This window comes from Nerophis lumbriciformis, linkage group LG14 (assembly GCF_033978685.3).
Source record: "Nerophis lumbriciformis linkage group LG14, RoL_Nlum_v2.1, whole genome shotgun sequence".
Taxonomy (NCBI): domain Eukaryota; kingdom Metazoa; phylum Chordata; class Actinopteri; order Syngnathiformes; family Syngnathidae; genus Nerophis; species Nerophis lumbriciformis.
In genome coordinates this window covers 22,562,684-22,586,420 of record NC_084561.2, presented here as the reverse complement: position 1 = coordinate 22,586,420, position 23,737 = coordinate 22,562,684, and the positions used below count along the sequence as shown (strand labels likewise).

Below are 23,737 nucleotides of genomic sequence, written 5' to 3'. Positions count from 1 at the left end.
ACAAGCCAGGTAGTCCTAGACAAGTTTTCTTGTGATGCAGCTCATTAATTAAAAAATCTGCAACATTTTAGAAATGAAATCACATGTTAGTGTTATTTAAGATCACAATCAAATTCCACCTGATCAACAAAATTCATCAACCTCATACAGTAGCTTCCTGCCGTTTTCCAGAAAGGTGTTGATATGTATATGCAAGTGTCTGTATTTCTTCATTTGTGTTATTTATGTTTTGGCAGGGGGAGAAGAATGCCGGCTTTGATGTGCTCTACCACAACATGAAGCACGGCCAGCTGGCGACAAAGGAGCTCGCTGAGTTTGTTCGTGAGAGGTAAGGTTCGTGCGCATTTTTGAAAATCTGTCTCTGCCGATGAAGACAATCTCTGCACACTTAGAGCCTTATCGACTCAAGGTTTGTGTGTATTAAAACACGTGCAAACTTGATAACACACGCTGAGCTGATCTATTACGCTTGTGCACAGTTATTTCGATCTTAGTAGATCCGCCCTGTACAGCAATAGATGACATTCAGCCAGCATTATGTAAAATGTTTAGCTTTTATACTGAACAAAAATATAAACGCAACACTTTTGTTTTTGCTCTTATTCTTCTTGAGTTGAACTCAAATATCTAAAACGTTCACTATATACACAGAATACCTTTCTCACTAATATTGTTTACAAATCTGTCTAAATCTGTGTTAGTGAGCACTTCTTTTTTGCCACGATAATCCATCCCACCTCACAGGTGTGGCATATCAAGATGCTGATCAAACAGCATGATTATTGCACAGGTGTGCCTTAGGCTGCCCACAATAAAAAGCCACTTTGAAATGTGCAGTTTTGCTTTATTGGCGTTCTGCTGGGGATCAGAAAAGCAGTCAGTATCTGGTGTGACCACCATTTACTTCACGAAGTGCAACACATCTCCTTTGCATAGAGTTGATCAGGTTGTTGATTGTGGCCTGTGGAATGTTGGTCCGCTCTTCTTCAATGGCTGTGCTAAGTTGCTGGATATTGGCAGGAACTGGAACACGCTGTTGTATACGCCAATCCACATCATCCCAAACATGCTCAATGGGTGACATGTATGGTGAGTATGCTGGCCATGTAAGAATTGGGATGTTTTCAGCTTCCAGGAATTGTGTACAGATCCTTGCAACATGGTCATGCTGCTACATGAGGTGATGGTCTGGAGTGAATGGCACAACAATGGGCCTTAGGATCTCGTTACGGTATCTCTGTGCATTCAAAATGCCATCAACAAAATGCACTTGCGTTCGTTGTCCATAACATACGCCTGCCCATACCATAACCCCACCCCCACCATGGGCCACTCCATTCACAACGTTGACATCAGCAAACCGCTCTCCCACATGATGCCACACGTGCTGTCTACCATCTGCCTTGAACAGTGAAAACCGAGATTCATACGTGAAGAGAACACCTCTCCAACATGCCAGACGCCATCAAATGTGAGCATTTGCCCACTCAAGTCGGTTACGACGACGAACTACAGTCAGGTCGAGACCCCAATGAGGACGACGAGCATGCAGATAAGCTTCCCTGAGACGGTTTTTCACAATTTGTGCAGAAATTCTTTGGTTATGCAAACCAATTGTTGCAGCAGGTGGCTGGTCTCAGACGATTATGGAGATGTACCTGCTGGATGTAGAGGTCCTGGGCTGGTGTGGTTACACGTGGTCTGCGGTTGTAGTGCCAAATTCTCTGAAACGCCTTTGGAGACCGCTTATGGTAGAGAAATAAACGTTCAATTCACGGGCAACAGCTCTGGTGGACATTCCTTGCATGCTCCTTCAAAACATCTGTGGCATTGTGCTGTGTGATAAAACTGCACATTTCAGCGTGGCCTTTAATTGTGGGCGGTCTAAGGCACACCTGTCCATGCTGTTTAATCACCATCTTGATATGCCACACCTGCGAGGTGAGATGGATTATCTTGGCAAAGAAGAAATGTTCACTAACACAGATTTAGACAGAGTTGTGAACAGTATTTTAGAAGAATAGGTATTTTGTGTATACAGTAAAAGTTTTAGCTCTTTGAGTTCAACTCATGAAAAATTTGAGTAAAAAAAAAAGTGTTGGGTTTGTATTTTGGTTCAGTGTATTAACAAACCCTTATGGATTTCATGCCGATCAAGTGCACGATCAATGCTTCGGCAAAGAGGTTTTATTCAAACTGTGGTGCAAAGACAAGTCTCTCATTGTACAATCTCTGCTGTGACCTTTGACCTCTGTCTTCACTACTGTGCTACTTTACAAGTGCAATGTCTCCCACACACTCATGCCTAAATAGTTTGCTCCAGACCCTTCTAGTAAAATCCCACCATAGATAATAATCAGGCCAGGGAAAGCTGTTGATATTGAACTTTCATAAAGCAGTATCATATTCTTTTTAAGATAGATGAAGTGAAAACCTAATTTTCAATGCACCTAAAATTCAGATTTCCACCAATTTTCACAAATCACACAAAATTTGACCTAATGTCATAACTTACAATATATCCACTATCTTGCAAGACTTTGGCATGTTCGTTTTAATACTGTGTACTGGATAGCTTGTTTTTCCACTTGTACTTGTACATATGGTGGCCGACAGGGGCGAATGTTTACGAAAGCATGCAATTTTACAAAAAACAAATTATAGAGCGGTCGCTCTATAATTTGAAAATGTTTATTAAATATAGAAAATGTACCTTTTCACTCTATTATCTTTCTTCTGGGCATCCTGCTCATATATTTGCATATCCCTCCCGGCGCCAAAGATAGGGCCAAATGGGGGAAAAAAATTATATTTAAAGGGGAACTGCACTTTTTTCCTAAAACATTATTTTCGCTATAGCTATTTGATGACCTACTGGTCGGATGAACGCAACCAGAGCGTTCAGACTGCATTCTTATTAGATACATATCCAATTCATATCCAAATAAAAAAGAGGCTTGGTTTGGATTTGGAGAATTCAGAATTACACTGATTACATTATCATGAAAAAATATGATACAGGTCACATATGGGCAACAAATCAGAATGGCCTCCAGTGTGAACAAGGCCTTAGAAACAAGTTTCCCTTGTGTCATTGTGAACTGTGCAATTCCGATTTTTTTCAAATGTTACTACCCAAGGCTCTTTCATATGTGGATATATATTAGCTATGGATCCAATGTGACTGCAGTCTGAATAATAGGGTCGCGTTTATTTGACCAATATGTCATTAAAAAACGACAAACGCCATAATTCTTCGGAAACAGGCAAAAATAGTATGTTTTAGGAACTTGCATCACTGTTTCACGACTACATATAAAGATTGTATTTGACAAAAAAAATCCTAATTGGACATCCTACCCTGCAGTGTGAACACAGCCTAACTGAGTTCCACTGTACTTTTGAAGGAGGAGAAGTGGTATTTCACCGAAATAAATGTTTTGCTTTATTAGATCTACTCCAGTGAGAGATTAGTAATGATTAAATTGAAGCCAAATAATGTGCTTCTACAAAAAGTAAAGACACTGCATGCACTGTTAGGCCAGTGATATAATCCTGAAATTGATTCAGAGGGCCTGTGCACATTCCTTACAAGGGGAATGCACTTATCAGCTGACAGCCTGAGACAGACAACAAATCAGCTGTCAGGAAAGGATCCCGCAGGACGTGACTGGTGCTGATAATCCATCTTTTTTGTATCTACTTTCCCAAAAGGCTTCTAATATAAGACAACATACTTTATTTGATAATATTTTATGTGTCTATATCACTATAGAAGGGGTCGGAAACCCAAAATTTTGGACCAAAACTACAAAAAGTTATCTGTCTGGAGCCGCAAAAACTTTGTGTAATAATGAAGGCAACACATGGTGTTAGTGTCCATGTCCAATGTATTTCATCCATCCATTCTTTCATTCTCAAAATAATCTTACTTATCTCATCATATGAAATATAACTTACTTCACCAATTATTTATGTATTTATTTTTATTGTGATTACTTATGGAGTATATTGTGAATAAATTGAGAACAGGAAGTGAACAAAAGTTTTATCAACTATTATGTAAAAGAAAAGGGGTAGGATTAAATAAGCTCTCCTTCTTCCTACTCCTTTTCGAACATGTTGAAAAGAGAAACTGGAAATTGTGACGTATCATGTTGTATGCTTGCATGTTCGAAATAAACTCAAACTCAAACTCATGTTAGCCATGTGTCGCAGCCTGATACAAATTTTCGTTGACAGAAATGTTGAAATTTAATATTTATTGTACACATTTTTACAACATTGGAAAGCATTAGTAAAATGGAGGTTTCTCAGAGGATGAGATACATCCTGGAAATTACTGGTTTAGAATGGCCAAAGGTCTCGATGTGTGTGTGATAAAGGAAATGGCATGGGATTTATTACAATCTTTGCGAGCAGGGTAACGTTGGCGGTGGTCTATAACAACATGGCACACCAACAACTATCAGAAATGCAGCCAATATTACATAAAGATGATATGTCATGAGACATGCAAATATAAATTAAATACATAGAGGACATAAGTAAAGTAAATTAAATTAGCTCAATTATACCTACAAACGAGGCATCATGATGCAATTTGTACATACAGATAGCATAAATAGCATGTTAGCATCGATTAGCTTGCAGTCATGCACTAACCAAATATGCCCTATAAGCACTCCAACAAGTCAATAACATCAACAAAGCTCACCTTTGTGCATTCACGAACAGCATAAAACATTGGACAAAATGAGACAAAGAAGGAATTGCAAAAAACACGTCTTTCTGTAGTAGTGTCGGAAAAAGTTGTACATGTAAACAAACTACTGTGAGTTCAAGGACCGCTGAAATTAGTAGGACAAAACGGTGCTCGCCAAATACTCTCATCAATGAAGCATGTATAACATAAAACAGTGGGATTTCTAACCGGAAGGTTTGTGAATATTTTCCCCCCATCTTTTTCCATTTTCACACATTTTTGAAAAGGTTTCAGGGAGCCATTAGGGCGACGCTAAAGAGCCGCGGGTTACCAACCCCCACACTATGGGTACGTCTTATAGACAAAAGAGTGTTATTTTACCCTTTCAAGAATAATGATAAATTAGTTGTTGGTATTGATAAATGTCATCCATACAGGCTGCTTTTCCTTGTTTTGTGATGCCTTTAATTAAATCTGGGAATATTGTTGTCTTGAATACAATTAAATGTAAACAGTGCAGATACAATACAGTAAGACCTCACTTACGAGGACGGCCATGAACACCAGTCATGTTATTCAGGCCTCATGACAATTTTTATTCAATTAAATATGTATTTGTGAAAAATATAGTTATTCATTCATGTGAATCTGTTGTTTTAAACCACAAATGGTAATAATACGGTGTTCTGTGATATTTATATTTTGTATTTTATTTTATTTTTTAATTCCTCACAAATTTAAATGTCTTTAAGTATACATTTTCATCTCAATTATGATGCTCGGGATGACAAGTCTGGATTCAAACCGATTCTAGCAATATATTGTTTGGTATGATTCCATCCATCCATTTTCTACCGCTTATTCCCTTCAGGGTCGCGGGTGGCGCTGGAGCCTATCTCAGCTACAATCGGGCGGAAGGCGGGGTACACCCTGGACAAGTCGCCACCTCATCACAGGGCCAACACAGATAGACAGACAACATTCACACTCACATTCACACACTAGGGTCAATTTAGTGTTGCCAATCAACCTATCCCCAGGTGCATGCCTTTGGAAGTGGGAGGAAGCCGGAGTACCCGGAGGGAACCCACGCAGTCACGGGGAGGACATGCAAACTCCACACAGAAAGATCCCGAGCGCAGGATCGAACCCAGGACTTTCGTAAATTATTATAATAAAATATTTTCAAAACAGTGGTGCTAGTTAACCGCTAGCTATGAGCAGCGCTGTATTGTGTACTATTTGAATATACAGCACAATATCAAGGTACCTTTAGGACTAGTTTAGGTGAAAACACAGTGTTATACGGGCTATTTAAGTATCTCCATCAGTTTGAGGTCCTCGGCCTGGAAAATATTGAAGACGCCTGGTTTAAAAAAATGAAGAAAAAAAACTTTTGCAATTTTTTCACAAGGATGGATCCATTCTCTCTTGATGCGCTGATTGTCACCAAAACCACCAAAAATGGACAAAGTCTTAATTCTTACACAAACATAGAATTTGAACATCTATATGTTTAAATTAAACTATCAGTCCTCTGTTACAAGTTATTCCATCCACCCTACGGATAGTTGGATCGAGTTTCTTGCCTTTTTCTCTCCGGGGTCTGCAGATTGTTTTAAAGTTTAATGCTTGCAGATTTTTTTTAAGTTTAATGCGCAGTCTTGTTAAATTAGTCCATTAATCATTTCAGCATGGCTTGTATCAGCATTTACTTAGCACTGATAAAATGCATCGTTGTTGTAGAAATTTAAATATGTGGACTTGATAATCCTGTTTTTCAGAGCTGCTATTGAGGAGACCTACTCCAAATCCATGGGCAAGCTGGCTAAGATGGCCAGCAATGGAAGCTCATTAGGGTGAGTGAGTGCATGTAAATACAGAGTTAAGTGTCAATAAAATGTGTACTGTTGGAAGCGTGTTGGCTCTATTGTACTCACATTGGCTGCGTATAAGATATGGATGAGTACCGTCTGCACCACCAAATGTTCACATTCACGGTTTGTCTTATTTATTATTTGTGTACTTCTTAAATGTTCCGAGTCTTTTCATCATACAGTAATTCAACACAGGGATTATTAGGTGTTCATCCTGTTATAACACATTATTATGGGGCTGTGTATATTTTGATTGTCATTTAATTGCCGTACAGTAAATGGCGTCGTAACTCAACTTTTTAACACACCTCATTCACACCTGGTCTGCCTGAGAACGAGACAACGTAGCAGGAGAGAACTGTAATGCCAGGGATTTTTGGGTTATATTTAGCGAGTATTCACACGTATCGCTCTTCTCAACAAGCAGCGGGTCATGCTGTGCGCCCCCCAGATCCCCACCCCATTCATTTAATCTTTTTTGCTTACATTTTGTCCCTCCCAAAGTGGGCGATTATGAATATTAGACTATGGCATCATTTATCCCCAACCCACAAACCACCGCCACAGGTAGATTGCGGTCAACATACAGTGCACCTGCATAATATTCACACCGCTTCACTTTTTCCACATTTTGTTATGTTACAGCCTTATTCCAAAGTAGAATAAATTATTTTTTGTCCTCAAAATTCTACACACAATACTGCATAATGACCATGTGAAATATTTGCAGATATATAAAAAAAAACAACTAAGAAATCCCATGTACATATGTATTCTCACGTATTACATGGCCCCAAACAGCCACTGATGCTCAAGAATGGACTAATATCAGTATGTTGGTCAATGGCATTTGACCGTACCTCTGCAATGCTAATGCTGATTGAGACAGCAGTTATCAAGGAACTTACATATTTTGCTCAAATTGTATATTTGCGTTTTGCAGTCATCGCATAGTTTTTTCTTCATACAGTACTTTTGAGTTTGTTGTTTGGCTAGTCGTGTCAGTGTGAAACTATCAAGCTGGTGGATATTCATTGCTACCACGCACATTTCTGATAGCTAACATTAGAATTATCATTTTGATTTGAGCATCGAAAATTACTTACGAGTCCAACAGGAACAGAGCCAAGGCAGTATCAGTTTGAAGTTCCTCTTTGTCTTTGAACTCACGCCAGCAAGTAAAAGCCGGGCCAGTGTTGATCCAGGACTGTCCATTTATCTGGGTCCCCTCCTTTCTTGTTTAGTTTTTTTGGCCACTCAGACAAAACTTTTTGTTTCTTTGGTTGTTTTGCAGCTTCTGCCATGATCGCTGTAATTGCACGTAGGCGTTAGCATCAACTTCCGTCTTTCTAACGAATGTAAAAAAGGGGGAGGGACGTATGCCGTAAAGCAGTTAGCACATTTGTAGTTTTTTGTGTGGCAGGGTTCCTGCCACCCTCCTCAAAGTTGCTTAGTGCCAGTGAAGGAGATACAGACCCCTTCAGGCCATGACAGAGGTCTTATTCAACTAGTTGATAGTCAATGTATCATCCCTAAAGTTTTGAAAATATTTTCTGAAGGTTGAAAAGTTACTTAGTGTTCCTTTAATTTATTTAAGCCTCTCCCTATTGGTCCTTAAGTTACAAATAAAGACTGGGATTCTGTAATATCGTAATTGCTTAGTTTGTGTTTCCCCAGGACATTTGCGCCAATGTGGGATGTGTTCAGGGTCTCTTCTGACAAACTGGCTCTCTGCCATCTTGAGCTCATGAGAAAGATGAATGATCTCATCCGGGACATCAACAAGTACACAGATGAGCAGGTCAAAATTCACCGAAAGGTATAAATGACTCATTGTGAAGAGCACTCAGGCTCTTGAAGTCGTATCTTTCACGCCGACACTTGCAGATCTCATATGTTCGTGTGCGTAATGTTCAGACAAAAGAGGAGCTGGTGGGGACAGTGGAGGCGGTGCAGGCACTGCAAGTCCAAAATGGCCACCTTCAGAAGTCCAAAGAGGGTTACCATACCAAATGTTTAGAGCTGGAGCGGATCAGGAAGGAGGGAGCTCCACAGAAAGATTTGGAAAAAGTAAGATCAGTCTTACTCTGAAAGGCACCTGTAACTTTAGACAGAAGTGTGAGTTTGAAAAAATATATTTCCTGTTGAAATAATTACCAGAGAAATAGAAGATGATGTGTTGATTGTTATTTAGATATGTTTTACCCTTCTTTTGTCACAACTTAAAGACTTTAGTTTCAGTCAGAGTCCCAAAAGTTGAAGAACTTTTGTTTTGCACTTTATAAAAGCTTGGTAATGTTTTGCTTTCTGTTTATTCTGTAATCAATACAAATATCCCCACAAGTCTTAGGCCAGACTTGTTGTGTCAGTCCTTAAAGAGGGCTCCTTTTTGCTTTTCTCTCTCACTAGGCGGAGCTGAAGTCTAAAAAAGCGGCCGAGTCCTTTACGCTGTGCATAGAGAAGTACAATCGAGTGGGAGGAGAGTTTGAACAGAAGATGAACGAGTCCACCCAGGTCAGCTCTGACTCTTAAGACCTCCCAAGTTTTTTATTTATTCGCCTAAACCCGCGTACATCCCTTTTTGGTAATTGGTCGTAATTGTATTCTTTACTCCCTGGCTGATTAGACCATATTAGTTCCCCCATAATTGAAACTATTGATCTGCTCGTACATTCTGCATTAATACGTTAGTCACCAACTACGGTTTCTGCTGTTCCCAAGGAAATCCTCAACAAACCTTAATGACTGCCTTTTAATTTTGCATTCTAAACAATGCACCAATTAACCCCAAGTTCTTTAAGATAATTTGTTTAAGAAGAAACAACAACATGAAAAAAACTCACATCATTTAATGCAATCATTTGTTGTTTTCCTGTTTTATTAAATAATTATTATTCCTTTGAAATCCCTCTTCATGTATGTTAAATCTGTGTTTTTAAATTCAAGATAAGAGTCCAAAAAGCACAAATATACCCTCAAAAGAGATTATAAATACTGGAAATACGGACAATTATTGTCTGTCTAAAGCAGTGCTTCTCAAATAGTGGAGCACGGACAGTTGTCAGGGGGTCTGAGAGTCAAGGGACTTCTGGTATTGACGTCTTTTTTTTCATTCTTGAGCGATACAAAATCCTCCAGCGAGGTGGAAGCACTGCTCGACTTAATAAACAGAGGCTCAACCAGGAAATATGAACAAGTTAGTTGCCCCTATTGGTTGTGCTAAAACATGTTTGCATAGATGAAATACAAATATATTTTAATGTTTTATAATTATTAGACCAGCACTTCTCATATAGTGGGGTGGGCATGATAAGGTAATAATAATAATAATAATAATGGATTAGATTTTACATCGCGCTTTTCTATTATTGGATACTCAAAGCGCTCACAGAGAAGTGGAAACCCATCATTCATTCACACCTGGTGGTGGTAAGCTACATTTGTAGCCACAGCTGCCCTGGGGTAGACTGACGGAAGCGAGGCTGCCAGTTTGCGCCTACGGCCCCTCCGACCACCACCTATCATTCATTCATCATTCATTCACCAGTGTGAGCGGCACCGGGGGCAAGGGTGAAGTGTCCTGCCCAAGGACACAACGGCAGCGATTTGTATGTCAAGAGGCGGGGAGCGAACCTGCAACCCTCAGGTTTCTGGCACGGCTGCTCTTCCCACTACGCCATACAATACACATGTCTTCAGCTAGGTGTCATAGTTGCTGGTGCCAGCAACTCAGAGAGTGGTTTGTACGTATATATCAGGTTCTCAAATGTATTAGGCCGGGCGTGAAAGAAATACGTCCCCAAAGGGGTGGGGGTGACGAACTAATGTATTTCATGCATCACCTTGCTTTTCGTTTACTGCTTTGGCCATGATACGCTGTTGTGCATACCAAACTAGTCAAACTAGTATAATTTTGCAGAATTCATTGCTCAAACAAAGAATCCCATGTGTTGGCAATTTTTTTCTTTAGGTGCAATATAAGCCACCAGGGGGCCAAAGAAAGTTGTGAATGCCAGCATTTTGATAAAGAATGAGAAACACTTGAATTCAAGAAAGAACTGAAAACAAAGTCCTTATTGCCTTCCTCCTAGGTAGAAGTAATGTTAAATGTTCAGTCATCAGTCAGTTCATCATTTATATATATTTCAAAATGTTTTCGAACATGTGAAACTATACTTTATTATGTTTTGATGGATGTATATTATTTCCTAGGGGGAAAATTGGTTAAATTTTTCTATGATTCTGTCTTCGTCTGACTTTTTGGAAGGGGTTACTAACAAAAATCAAGATACCACTGTATAGTAATGTTTTTATTGTAGTATTGTACTTGCTTCTGGAGGCATTTCAAACTAATCCTAATTTCAGTGGTGAAAAGAATCAGCACAGTTTTATGAAATAGGATGACGTTATTGTCGATCAAATGAAAGACTAAAACTGTGCTTATCTGTTGTTCATGTAGAGATTTCAGGAAATTGAGGAGGGCCATTTGCGGCAGATGAAACAGCTGATAAAAGGCTATTCCCATTCCATAGAAGACACCCATGTTCAGGTTGGACAGGTATGTATTTTCATGTGACAATGAAAAGACAACACAGATTGTTACACAAAGTCTGTTATTGTCATATTTCTGGTTATGGAGAGCATAATCATTATTCTCTGCTCTGCAGGTCCATGAGGAATTCAAGCAAAATGTAGAAAACATTGGCATTAATAATCTAATCCAGAAATTTGCAGACCTAAAGGGCACTGGCAAGGAGAGGCCAGGTACTGTTTACCTTGTGTAGAAATGCGCTTACAAGAATAGCATCTAGAGAAACAAACACACCACGTCTTGCGATACCTAATAATCCAGCTAATTTTAAATGTTTCTGTATCGGTGCATCACAGTAAATTTAGATATAAACATTTATTTCAGTAGTTCAAATCAAAAAGTGAAACTCTTGTATTCTATACATTCAATCACTACTTAATCTATCAATACTTTTGATGATTACAGCTACTAAAACCCTCAAATTCAGTATCTCATAAAACTTGACAATAGTGAAAAAGTTAAATATCGTAACTACTGCGCGACATCCGACTTAAGTCTGTCGCTGTGTGCCTTTTACCCGAGAAGTGTGCTTTGGGTGGAGCAATCCTTAAATGTTGGTGTTTCCACGCATTCTCCCGTCGACTTTGTCGACTTAAGTATTTAGTATTAAGTATAGACACACGTAAAAAAATGATAAAAGAAACTTCCATAAAACTTTAAATCTATTCTGATCACTTCAACTAAGACACCTAGAAACTCTGTATCAAACTATCAAAAATTCAAAATGCACATTGTTTCGTGAGTGCAACCACGGCGGAAGAGGACCATCAGTATAGTTATGAAAACAAGTGAAACAAAGTTTCATGTTTGATTGATTGATTGAAACTTTTATTAGTAGGTTGCACAGTACAGTACATATTCCGTACAATTGACCACTAAATGGTAACACCCGAATAAGTTTTTCAACTTGTTTAAGTCCACGTTAATCAATTCATGTACAGAATATTATTCACATGCAGCCAGGAAGAAGAAGCTCTTACGGTGTTTATACACACTACATCACCATGGCAGCATGCGTTCACGTGACAAGCACTGCCTGGATTTATACCGTTTTTTCAAATTAAAATTGTTATTGTTTTCAAGAATGTCAATGACACTCCAGGCTGCACGATTTTCACACAACTGAAAAAAAGGTCCTCATTTGTTATAAGCCCCCCCTTCATTCCAGACTCAAGCACTTTTGCCGAACTTATGCGGGGTGGGCGTGTCCGCAGGCTGGATGAGAGAATATGACGTGTGTACCTTCAAACGCGTAAATAAACACTTCAGTGCAAACGGGAGAATAGTGCCCCAATTGAACTGCAAAAGCTTCCCGTGCCTTTAATTAGTCTCATAGTCTGAATTAAACTCCTGTGTATGTGTGCTGCAGCTTTGGTTGTTTTTGAGGAGTACATGACTGTAGCACCCGATGGGGGGAAGAAGAGTCGTGCAAAAGCCTTTAGGATCCCTGGCCTGGGCAAGAGGGATAAGGAGCCAGATTCTACGTGAGTGCATGCAAATCCATGTTTCCTGATCTTTCTCTGTTTGACTACCTCTACTCATTCTGCTATTTTCAATTTGTTTATATCAAATAATTCCAATGTGTTTGTTTTGCAGGGATTCAGCTGTAACGGAGGCACCGGTCAGTATTCCACATTATTTACAGCAAACACTGCAGCAGCGGCTATGAGGGATGACATAATGAATCCAATCAGACTACTAGGACTGTAGGACTACGTTTACACTGCATGGTCGAATTTCCAATTCAGATTTTTTGGTCAAATCCGATCTTTTTAGTGGCCGTTCACGTTACAAAAAATTGCGATTGCTAATGTGAATGCAATCTGACCCGCATATACAACCTTTATTTAACCAGATAAGAAACCCATTGAGATTTCTTTCAAAAGGGTGACCTGGCCAAGAGGTCAGCAGCACATGTCACAGGGAAGTTTCAGAAAAGTAATACGTTAAAACATACATTTTAAAATTCATAAAAGGGAACTGCAAAACAATTAAGATTTACACCTTTTAAAAACACAGGCACTGTGCAAACGTCTCACGCTGTCTGTCCCTCAGGATGGAACGGAAGGCTCCAAATGAAAGTAGCCCGGAGAGTTTTGTTTGTAATTTATTCCATGCTAGAGGAGCAGCAATGCTGAAAGCTCTTTTGCCAAATTCAGTCCGTACACAAGGAACAGTTAAAGCAAAAGAATTGTTAGAAAGTAATGCCTAAGAGCTGTTTTTTCTTTGTAACAAAGTACGCAAGTAGGGAGGCATTAAATGTAGAAGAACCTTATAAATGATAGTCAGCCAATGTGTGCATCTGCGTGCACTCAATGAAGATAAGTCTAATTTCATATACAGTTGACCGTGGTGGGTGAGATGACGACAGCCAGTTACAAATCTTAGTGCTGAATGAAAAACGGTGTCCAAGGATTGGAGGCATTTAAATGAAGCACTAGAATAAAGCACATAAACAGTGCAATAACAGTGCAATACATTTTCATAACATGGTCACTACTGCCTAGTTTCTCTTGTTATATTCTTATTTTTACTGTTATATTTTTATTCTTATTGTTGCTTTTTATTTTTATTCTTATTGTAATATTTTCTATTTTATTTCTATTTATACACCCATTGTTTACGTTTAACTTTTTAAATTTGATCTCAATTCTGTACACTGCTGCTGGAATTTAAATTTTCCTGAGGGAACTCTCCTGAAGGAATCAATAAAGTTCTATCTATCCATGTATCCATCCATCCATCCATCCATCCATCCATCCATCCATCCATCCATCCATCCATCTAATGAATTACGGGCAGGAAAGTCGCTGTCACCAATTTGTTTTTGACTTTAAGAGAGAAGCCATTTTTATTTCTAGAAAAGAAACCACGCTTTACCCTAAGCTTAGAGACCAAGTTGTTAATATGGGCTTTAAAAGAAAGCTCCTGGTCAAGATTAAATCCCAAGTACTTGTAATTTAAGACCTGCTCTATAGGGTTTCCTTTTGATGTTACAATATTCGGAATGTTTTCCAGTAGCAGCCTTGAATGAGAGAAAACCTTTAACTTGCTTTTATCTGTGTTTAAAACCAATTTAAGATCAAATAAGCAAGCCTCGATAACATCAAAAGCAGCTTGTAAAAACTCAAAAAAGCCTGAGAACATTGAACAGCAATAAATAATGCTGTTGTCTGCATACAAATGGTACATTGCATTTGACAAATTGTTACAAAGATTATTTATGTAGATGGAAAATGAAATGGGCCCCAGCACTGAGCTTTGTGGAACTCCTTTGGTAATGTCCAGTAACCAAGCAGCTGCATTTTTAGACAATCCAATCTGATGAAGGAGTTGCATTAGCAGACTGTGGTCTACTATGTCAAATGCTTTTGACAAATTAATGAATAGAGCGACACAATATTTCATGCCGTCTAGAGCCTTGTTTAAATCATTTAGGACCTTAAGGACAGCTGTAATAGTACTATGCTGTTTTTTAAAAACAGATTGAAACAGATAAAATATTGTTTCATTCTAAAAAATCCTTCAGCTGGTTACTGATGATCTTCTCAAACAATTTCGCTAAAATGCATAATTTAGAAATGTATCTGTATTTATATTTGTGGGTTCAGCGCCTTTTAGCAGGGGAAGAACAAAGGCTGATTTCCAGATTTTTTTAAGGCTTTTACTTGTCAGACTTGTTAAAAATATGCGAGAGAGGCTTAGCAACAAAATCATCAGCCAGTTTTAAGAAAAAGGGTTCAATTTGGTCAGGTACTGCAGCTTTACTTGTCCAGGCTCTTTAGTGCACTGTTTAACTCAAATACTGATACGGGGTGAACTCAAAAGTGCAGGTGCTGGGTCTATATATTATGTATTTGGTATATTAGCATTTGTCAGACCAACATTTGACAATTGAGGATTCAAATAATCAAACGAGGACCCATCAGTAAATAAATACTCATTAAAACAATTTCATATAGCTGTCTTATCAAACAAAGTACCAGGTTGAGTACCGGTAATTAAAGAACTTGGAAAGTCATTTGTTGTCACATGATTTAAAGAAGCTTTTATGGTTTGCCAAAACTTTTTGGGGTCATTTATGTTTTTTGCATTTATTCAGGTAAAAGTCAAACATGGCTCTCTTAATAAGCGAAGTACATTTATTTCTAAGATGGCGAATCAAGCCAATCAACCTCTGTCTTTGTTTTTGGAGCCCTGGCCCGAGCAACGGCTCTCTCTTTGAGAACGTTTCCGATTTCAGAGGAAAACCAGGGATTATTTCGACATATAACTAAACATTTTTGAAAGGAACATGTTTATTGACTACCGTATATGTGAAATTCAGTATAAAAATATTCTAACGCTATCCGTACTACATCTTCAATTAACACAACTCCGTTCCACTGAAAGGCAGCTAAGTCGTGTATAAAAGCTCAGAGGCAAATGTTTTTAGTATGTCTTTTGCGTGTAACATTAGGTTTTGATTTTGGAAGCTTGCAGTTTCTTATAGCTGCAATTGTACTATGATCACTCAAGTCATTGACAAACACCCCAGTATAAGTGTACTTATGTGGAGCGTTGGTTAGGATTTGATCAAGTAAAGAAGATTTTGATGGGTTTTTAGTATTGGGTCGAGTTGGGAAAGTGATTAATTGAGTTAAATTTAGTAAGTTACACTCAGTTTTAAGATTATCAGAAGAGGAAGTCAACGAATCAAAATTTAAATAACCAACCAAGAGAAGTTCACTAGCATATTTAACCCACTCATAAAGGATACAAGGGAGGCAAGGGCTTCAGTGGAGTCATAGGGAGGTCTATAACACCCTATAATTGTGAGAGGTTGGCCATGTGAGAATTCTAGCATTATATCCATTTATAGCAATGTCCTTGTCAGACTCCTATACTTTGCCAAGTTTCTTATAAGAAAGAACAAGTCCAGGAAAAAGCATGAATTTTAAATAGAGAGATTGTGTCAAACTCAATCAATCAATGTTTATTTATATAGCCCTAAATCACAAGTGTCTCAAAGGGCTGCACAAGCCACAACGACATCCTCGGTATAGAGCCCACATAACTCATTGTTAAATTGTTTTACTAGCTACTCAGGTTAGATTATTCAAAATTCTGATGTCCAGGCCACAGCAGTTGAAAGGCCAAGCCAAGGCTAGCAGAGGGCCAGCCTTAGCCAGTCTGAGGCTAGGACAGATCCAGACTGTGGCTGGTGGAAGGCCAAGATGACGCTAGGCAGACCCAGTCTGTAGGCAGTGGAAGGCCAAGCTGGGGCCTGGAATAGATCCAGGCCGTGGCAAGTGGAAGGTCAACAGATTTTCAAGTCCAATAAAAGCAGTCAGAAAGCCACATTTTGGAAGTAAGCCTTCCTTCATTAATTGTTAAGCTTAAAAGTAGTACAATTGGCTATAAAAGAGACTAAAACTGATAAAAATTCAGAGCACATTGACAAGCAGACAAACAAAAGACAGTGTTGTCGACCATATTGGATTTTATATTGTATAAGACATGCTGTCATGACGTCGCACGCAATCAAAGTCAACATTTTTTAACTAAATTTTTGCGTGTAGAAGATTAAGAAGGAAGAGGACAAGTATTTTGGCTCTGGCAGTTTTATGGGATATTTTGCTTGAAGAGTGTCTGAGCGAGCAGTCGGAGACAGGATTGGTTGAAATTTCACGTGAGTTCCTAACACATTTTATTTTCACCGTTTTTCTGCTCCGTTGTCAACTATTTATTTTGTAACCATCTATTTTGGTGAATAATTATAACGCTTCTCGTTTTTTGATGACGTTCTTGTCTGAAGAATGTGACCTGAGCGCGCGAGCGTTCACATGTAGGACGCATCGCATATATATCCAATGTATACCCACATACAGAAAAGGCCTGATTTAAATATGCAAAAATTCGGAATTGCAATGTTCACACTAAAAATGCTGATACAGGTCGCATATGGGCAAAAAATCTGAATTGACTTGCAGTGTGAACAAGGCCAAGAACGGGTGTCTAAACTATGGCCCGCGGTACGACTCTTAAACATTTTTTTAATAATTATAAAGTTTTTCTAAATTACTATTTTCTTCTGGCTTAGCCTAACTATCATCAGCCAACAACCATGTGTATTAAATGAATAATAAAGCAGTACATTTACAGTACATGTAGCTATCCAAACAACCTTTCCCGCACATTGTGCAAACAAATTAAAACCAACACATCAATAATAATAATAATAATAATAACTGGGATTTATATAGCGCTTTTCTAAGTACCCAAAGTCGCTTTACATGTAGAACCCATCATTCATTCACACCTGGTGGTGGTAAGCTACTTTCATAGCCACAGCTGCCCTGGGGTAGACTGACGGAAGCGTGGCTGCAATTTGCGCCAACGGCCCCTCCGACCACCACCTATCATTCATCATTCAATTCACCGGTGTGAGTGGCACCGGGGGCAAAGGGTGAAGTGTCCCACCCAAGGACACAACGGCAGCGGATTTTTGGATGGTAAGAGGCGGGGAGCGAACCTGCAACCCTCAGGTTTCTGACACGGTTGCTCTACCCACTACGCTATGCCGCCCCAAGTTTACATAAATGTGCCACACAATTACACCTGTCCACACAGTTACAACCGTCTGAGCACCATACCCAATTCTAAATTATACCCATTTACATCCACTACAAAGCGTGATAGGTAATACGTAAACAATCTCTCGCCACACTTACCCATGTGTACAAAGGAAGTTTTGGGTTGTTGTTCAGTCCTTTAGCTATAGTTTGCTTTAAATAATGCTTTAGCCAACTGCAGTGCCTCTGATCATATTCTGATAATATTGTAAATACTACATATTTTATTTATGTACAAGTGATCATAGTTACGTTATGATCCAAGCTCAGGTGTGTGTGCACGCGCTTTGGTCCGTGTGACAGCTTATTGGTGATTTCCTGGAAAATCCAGCTTTATCGCAGGTTGTAATGTCTTTTTACGTGTTTGGCAAACTTCCCTCTTTAATTTGGTGTTAAATTAATATGCAATCTTAAATCATTGGGATTGCCGATCACGTGTAAAAAAGCAGATGTGTAAACTTTTTAAGCACAGGCCATGCATTTCACACCTCGGCCTTCAGTGATGTCCTATGTAGTCCGACTTTAATAAATACCTCTCATAATACCATAATTTATGTCACTACATGACCACGGCTGTAGAAATACTTTGCAGAAAGACACTTGCACACTACTAGGTATTGAAAGCAGCTCAATTGTGTACAAAACGGGCTGTTTTCCAGCGCATTTAAAAATTTGATAAACACGCATCAGCAATTAAAACACATCTCTTAGCAGTACTTTGAAAATTAAAATACAGAAATCGAAAAAACATATTAAACGTGGAAAAATAAAGAAATCAAATATTTTATTTTTTTTTTATTTATTTTTTTTAAATTTTTTTTATTTTATTTTTTTTTTTTTTAATGTCCTGTCCAGCTTCTCAGGCAAATCATATAGTTGATGTAGATGCCCATGTCGGCTGTTCAGATTTACTTTACAAAAGAGAAGTGTAGGATACTTCTCTTGTTGCCTTATTTGTATTTGACTTTATTAAATGTATTTATATTATCATTTAGTGCAGCCGGGCCGGAGCAGGAGGGGATAGAAAGAGAAAAAAAAAGAAGACAGAGGGGGAAATTGTGGGGACAAGAGGGGGATTAGACAGAGAGACAAAAACAACAACAGCAAACAACAACAACAACAACAACAATAGAGCAACATCAGCAAATATGACATGTACAAATATGATGGTAAAAGTAATAGCAAATAAGCAGTTAGCGAAAAATAAAAAATAATACAGAAATAACAATGAGCATTATTACACTACAAATGGATCAATACAAATACCAATAGAAATAGCGCTATTGATAATGAACAATACCAATAATTTACCTTTATTATCAACAATACAGTTGTTTAAATGCAACAATACATATACGTAATGATAACTTGAGATACGAAAGAATGCAGAAAAATGGAGGGGGAGAAAGAGAAGCAACCTACATTAACCTTGTAGATTGTTATAGTCACAATAGGTTAAGCTTTGTCAGTGTGCCATGTGTTACACCCAGTTTACCCTAGGGCAACAACGTTAATATATGTTTGATGAAACGTGATTATGTGCATGAGTGTAAGTATGCATATGTACTTGTATATGTACAGAATGTGTATATGTGTTTGTACAATGAATGTATATGTACAGAATGTGTATATGTGTTTGTACAGTGAATGTATATGTACAGTATGTGTATGTGTATGTTTGTATATTGAATGTGCGTGTGGATGTACGAACATTAGGTAGGTAAATATGTACTGTATTTGTGTATGTATGTGGGAGCGTAGGTACCTATGTACGTATGTGAGCATATGTGAATTTGCATGTACAATACATTCGACTCCCAGAGTGCGTGGGAGCCAGAGCACGGCCCCATCACCCCCGAGAGCCCAACCCACAAACAGGAGGCGTGGTGCCCAGGGAACCAGGGACCACCGCCCCCACGCAGCCAAGCCGGCCAGCGACAGGAACCCCAGAGCCCGACCCACCGTACCGCCCACAAGGGCCAGCAGCAGGCCGCAGACAGACGCACCCGGCAGAGGACAGGGCACGAGAAAAGCAGGGGACAGCCAGACCCCAAGCCAGCGAGAGACCACACCCCACACGGGCAGAAAGGCGAGACGCCCCGCCCGAGGGACCCAGAGACTCCCCGCAACCGGACGGGAAGACCGCCCCCGCCCCACCGGCAACCGGGCCCCCACGAGCCCACCCCCCACCCCCGGAGAGCGCGGCGAGGCCATCCCCCGGCCACCCCACCCAAACCGGCCGCCGCAGGACCACCCAGGCACAGGGCCACGGGAACCACCCACCCCACCCGCAGGGACCCCAACGATGGAGATGGAACAACCAGCAACCGCCCCGCCGAGCCCCCCCCCTGAGGGAGGGGAAAATTAAAAAATAATATTAATAAAATATATTAAAAAATAAATTAATTAATTAATTAATTAAAAAAAAAAGAATTAAAAGAAGATCACAGACATGCTGACAAACAAGGTCACTACCCCAGCAACTGGCCGACTCGCAGCACCTCGGAATACCTTGCAGCACCAAGCTACCACAATAGACGCAGGGACTAGGCGTGTAAAAAAGCAGATGTGTAAACTTTTTAAGCACAGGCCATGCATTTCACACCTCGGCCTTCAGTGATGTCCTATGTAGTCCGACTTTAATAAATACCTCTCATAATACCATAATTTATGTCACTACATGACCACGGCTGTAGAAATACTTTGCAGAAAGACACTTGCACACTACTAGGTATTGAAAGCAGCTCAATTGTGTACAAAACGGGCTGTTTTCCAGCGCATTTAAAAATTTGATAAACACGCATCAGCAATTAAAACACATCTCTTAGCAGTACTTTGAAAATTAAAATACAGAAATCGAAAAAACATATTAAACGTGGAAAAATAAAGAAATCAAATATTTTAACTCACAACGAGCAGCACCCATCAGGGGTACCGCTCATCATTGGTTGAAGTGACGGACAAACCCTCTATATAGCTGGGACAGGTTAGCTAGCTCGGGGGTCGGCCAACCTCGTCCCACAAGATCTAGCTTCTCTTAATGAGACTACACTCATACATTTATAGATTGTTAGCTAGCTTGGCCCCGACCAATTTCTTTTAGCCCAATGTGGTGGCGAGTCAAAAAGTTTAGACACATCTGCTCTAAGATGATTTGAATTACACAATAGATAAATAAATTATATAAAACATTTTCCCTAATTAGGATGTCAAATGGTTGTATTGTATTCTGTGTTTAGTATATAAGATTGATGTACCATTTGTGTCTTTGGTGATGCATGTGTGTCTGCAGAATTCCCCCTTGGAGGTAGACGACGAAGGATTCATTATCAGAGCTGACAGTACTCCGAATGATATCCTTTTTCTGTTTCATTAAGCTACACTGACAAATAATAGTCACAATGAACTGATACCAAATGTTGAAGTGTTATTTAAAAAAATCACAGAATTGTGTGTTCGTCTACAAAACCATCTCTATTTTGATAGTCAATTTTACAGGAAGATTGATTCGATTCAGAGCAATGAGGGTGTCTGGGTGGGATTTGTCTAGTACTTAATATAGGATGACTCTGCTGTGATTGGCTGTGATGTTAGTTAATTTCTTTCTTGGTTATTTCAGGCTACGTGATGGCTCAGCCTACATGCGCACACAATTTAAAGGAAATTGCAATTTGTGGTTGATATTATCCAATTCTTGGTTGTTTATATTCAAATTAGCTGATGCGTTTGTGTGCCACAATTGGTATGCAAACATAGCTGAGTGGAAATTTTAACGATCATACATTTACATCACACATTTGTCTTCAACAAAACAGGATAGGTTGATTGGCAACACTAAATTGGCCCTAGTGTATGAATGTGAGTGTGAATGTTGTCTGTCTATCTGTGTTGGCCCTGTGATGAGGTGGCGACTTGTCCAGGGTGTACCCCGCCTTCCGCCCGAATGCAGCTGAGATAGGCTCCAGCACCCCTCGTGACCCCAAAAGGGACAAGCGGTAGAAAATGGATGGATGGAAAACAGGATATTTAACGTTGTTGGTGTCGGACCACACTGCAGTTTGCCACGTGTCTCAAGTATTGCACACACTTAACTCTTACACGACAAACTCACAACAGGCAGTTTTCACTTAATGAGACCTCATGTGACTAAACACGCACAAAAGCCTCAAATGAAGCGTAATAGGGTCAGAGGTAAGGGTGTTCAGACAAAGGGCCACATTCATAGCCTCATTGACTGTGGATTGAGACAATTGTTTAAATCTGTATCCTAATTAACTCAAACCACTTGATGCATTAGCTTCATTCATTCCAGATGAGAGTTTGGAACTGCCGCACGCTGGCATTGAGTGGGCAATAAAACGGACTTGCGCCTGGACGTCCAGATCTTTTTATCATTGGCAGCACTCCCTCGTCCTGACAGCCGCAAGATAACAGCTGCTGTTTTTGTCGCCGCCGCCGCCTCGTCGTACGACACAGTACTGCCCCGTGCAACCAAGGGAAAATAGATGTAGGAAGTGGTTGGTATTTTGAAAGCACATCAGACCGTGATGGAGGATGTTGCTCTGTGCCCTTGCCTCTCTCTCGCTGTGTTCCGATGTGCGCTCTGATTTAATCAAATTTGGGGAGAATGAAATGTATTACATCTTCTGCCAAGGAACCTGTCCCAGTAGAGAATGGAGCAATATAAACCAAACCTTTGTCATCTATTATTATGTTTTTGTAGTTTACTAATAGATGAGGAGATGTTTCTGCTGAGTGGTTACTGGCAGTTTTCCTCAGCTGCTTGACCTTCTTCAAAACACTGTTAATGTTGTACACTGCAAGTTATTTGCCACTTGCCAAGATTTAAAATGTCCCTAGTTTTAAGAGCTTTTTACTTATTTTTAGTCATTGACTTTACATCATTACAACAATAATTAATTGTTGTCTGTTCTAGTTTACAAAATGTTACCATTGATTAAGTAATTATTCAAAAAAGATGTTTTGGTTTTTCCCACATAGAAAATCTGGTTTAAAGATTCTGCAACATACCGAGGATGCTTAAGTTAAAGGGGAACGGCACTTTTTTTGGAATTTTGCCTTATCGTTCTTAATCATTATGAAAGACATGACGACAGGTGTTTTTTGTTTTTTTATGCATTCTAAATGTTAAATAAACATAAATAAAAGTCAGCTTACAGCGAAGCGAATGGGAGGTCCTCTATTCCCCCCATAAAATACAATACATAACCTTTCAAAAAGCGCCAACAATAAGACATTTACATTTTGTGACTTGAATATTAACCAAGTATTAGTAATATTGTTATGATAAACGCTAACACACACAAACTATTTATGGCGGCGACGTGATCACATCTGTGTGTCACTATGTTTACATCATCGAGTGGTCTGTTGTTTCCTTGCTTCCTTGCTCCCTGTAAATTTATTGTAGATCATAAATCATGCCTCTAACCTGAAAAGTAGATAGTTGAGAATATAATCCGTCAAGAGACTTTGACAGCCATTTTGGACCTGGATCTGGCGAGAAGAACACGAAAAGCACTTGTCCCGGACTTTTAATCAAATTTATTGAATATTTAGAATGCATTAAAAAAAATCCATTTGTCATGTCTTTCATAATAATTGTGAAGGATAGGCAAAATAAAATACTGTTCCCCTTTAAGATTGCTAGTTGAATAATTCTTGTTTTCAGAATAAAATAATTATTTCTATCTTAAAAGTCCTGCTAATTTCAAGATATACAAATCTTAATTTAGGATGTATTAAGTAAAATTAACTATCCGCATGGACAGATAATTGCTCTAGTTTTTAGTATTTTTAATCCCAAAATCTAGTTTTTTATCTTATATATTGTCAGCTCAGTTTTGTAGTGGGTTTAAACCTGCTTGATATCGACTTAAAAATTGTACTCATGAGATGACATTACAAATAATGTAGATGAAGACTGTTG

General features: G+C 39.1%; 1 protein-coding gene across 3 annotated transcripts in view; it reads left to right on the top strand.

The window, feature by feature from the left end:
• The window catches only part of fcho1 (FCH and mu domain containing endocytic adaptor 1), a 97,053-nt gene that overhangs the window by 52,422 nt on the left and 20,894 nt on the right, over positions 1 to 23,737 (top strand). For 2 of the 3 annotated variants that reach the window (XM_061975802.2, XM_061975803.2), the window contains 10 exons: positions 237 to 328; positions 6,490 to 6,564; positions 8,260 to 8,401; positions 8,500 to 8,652; positions 8,992 to 9,096; positions 11,042 to 11,140; positions 11,250 to 11,346; positions 12,543 to 12,657; positions 12,770 to 12,794; positions 21,080 to 21,140. In XM_061975802.2, the coding sequence (XP_061831786.2) occupies positions 237 to 328; positions 6,490 to 6,564; positions 8,260 to 8,401; positions 8,500 to 8,652; positions 8,992 to 9,096; positions 11,042 to 11,140; positions 11,250 to 11,346; positions 12,543 to 12,657; positions 12,770 to 12,794; positions 21,080 to 21,140 (964 nt within the window). Of the gene's footprint in view, positions 1 to 236; positions 329 to 5,673; positions 5,867 to 6,489; positions 6,565 to 8,259; positions 8,402 to 8,499; positions 8,653 to 8,991; positions 9,097 to 11,041; positions 11,141 to 11,249; positions 11,347 to 12,542; positions 12,658 to 12,769; positions 12,795 to 21,079; positions 21,141 to 23,737 lie in introns of those variants that run through there. The other variant, XM_061975806.2, reaches the window with a different exon arrangement.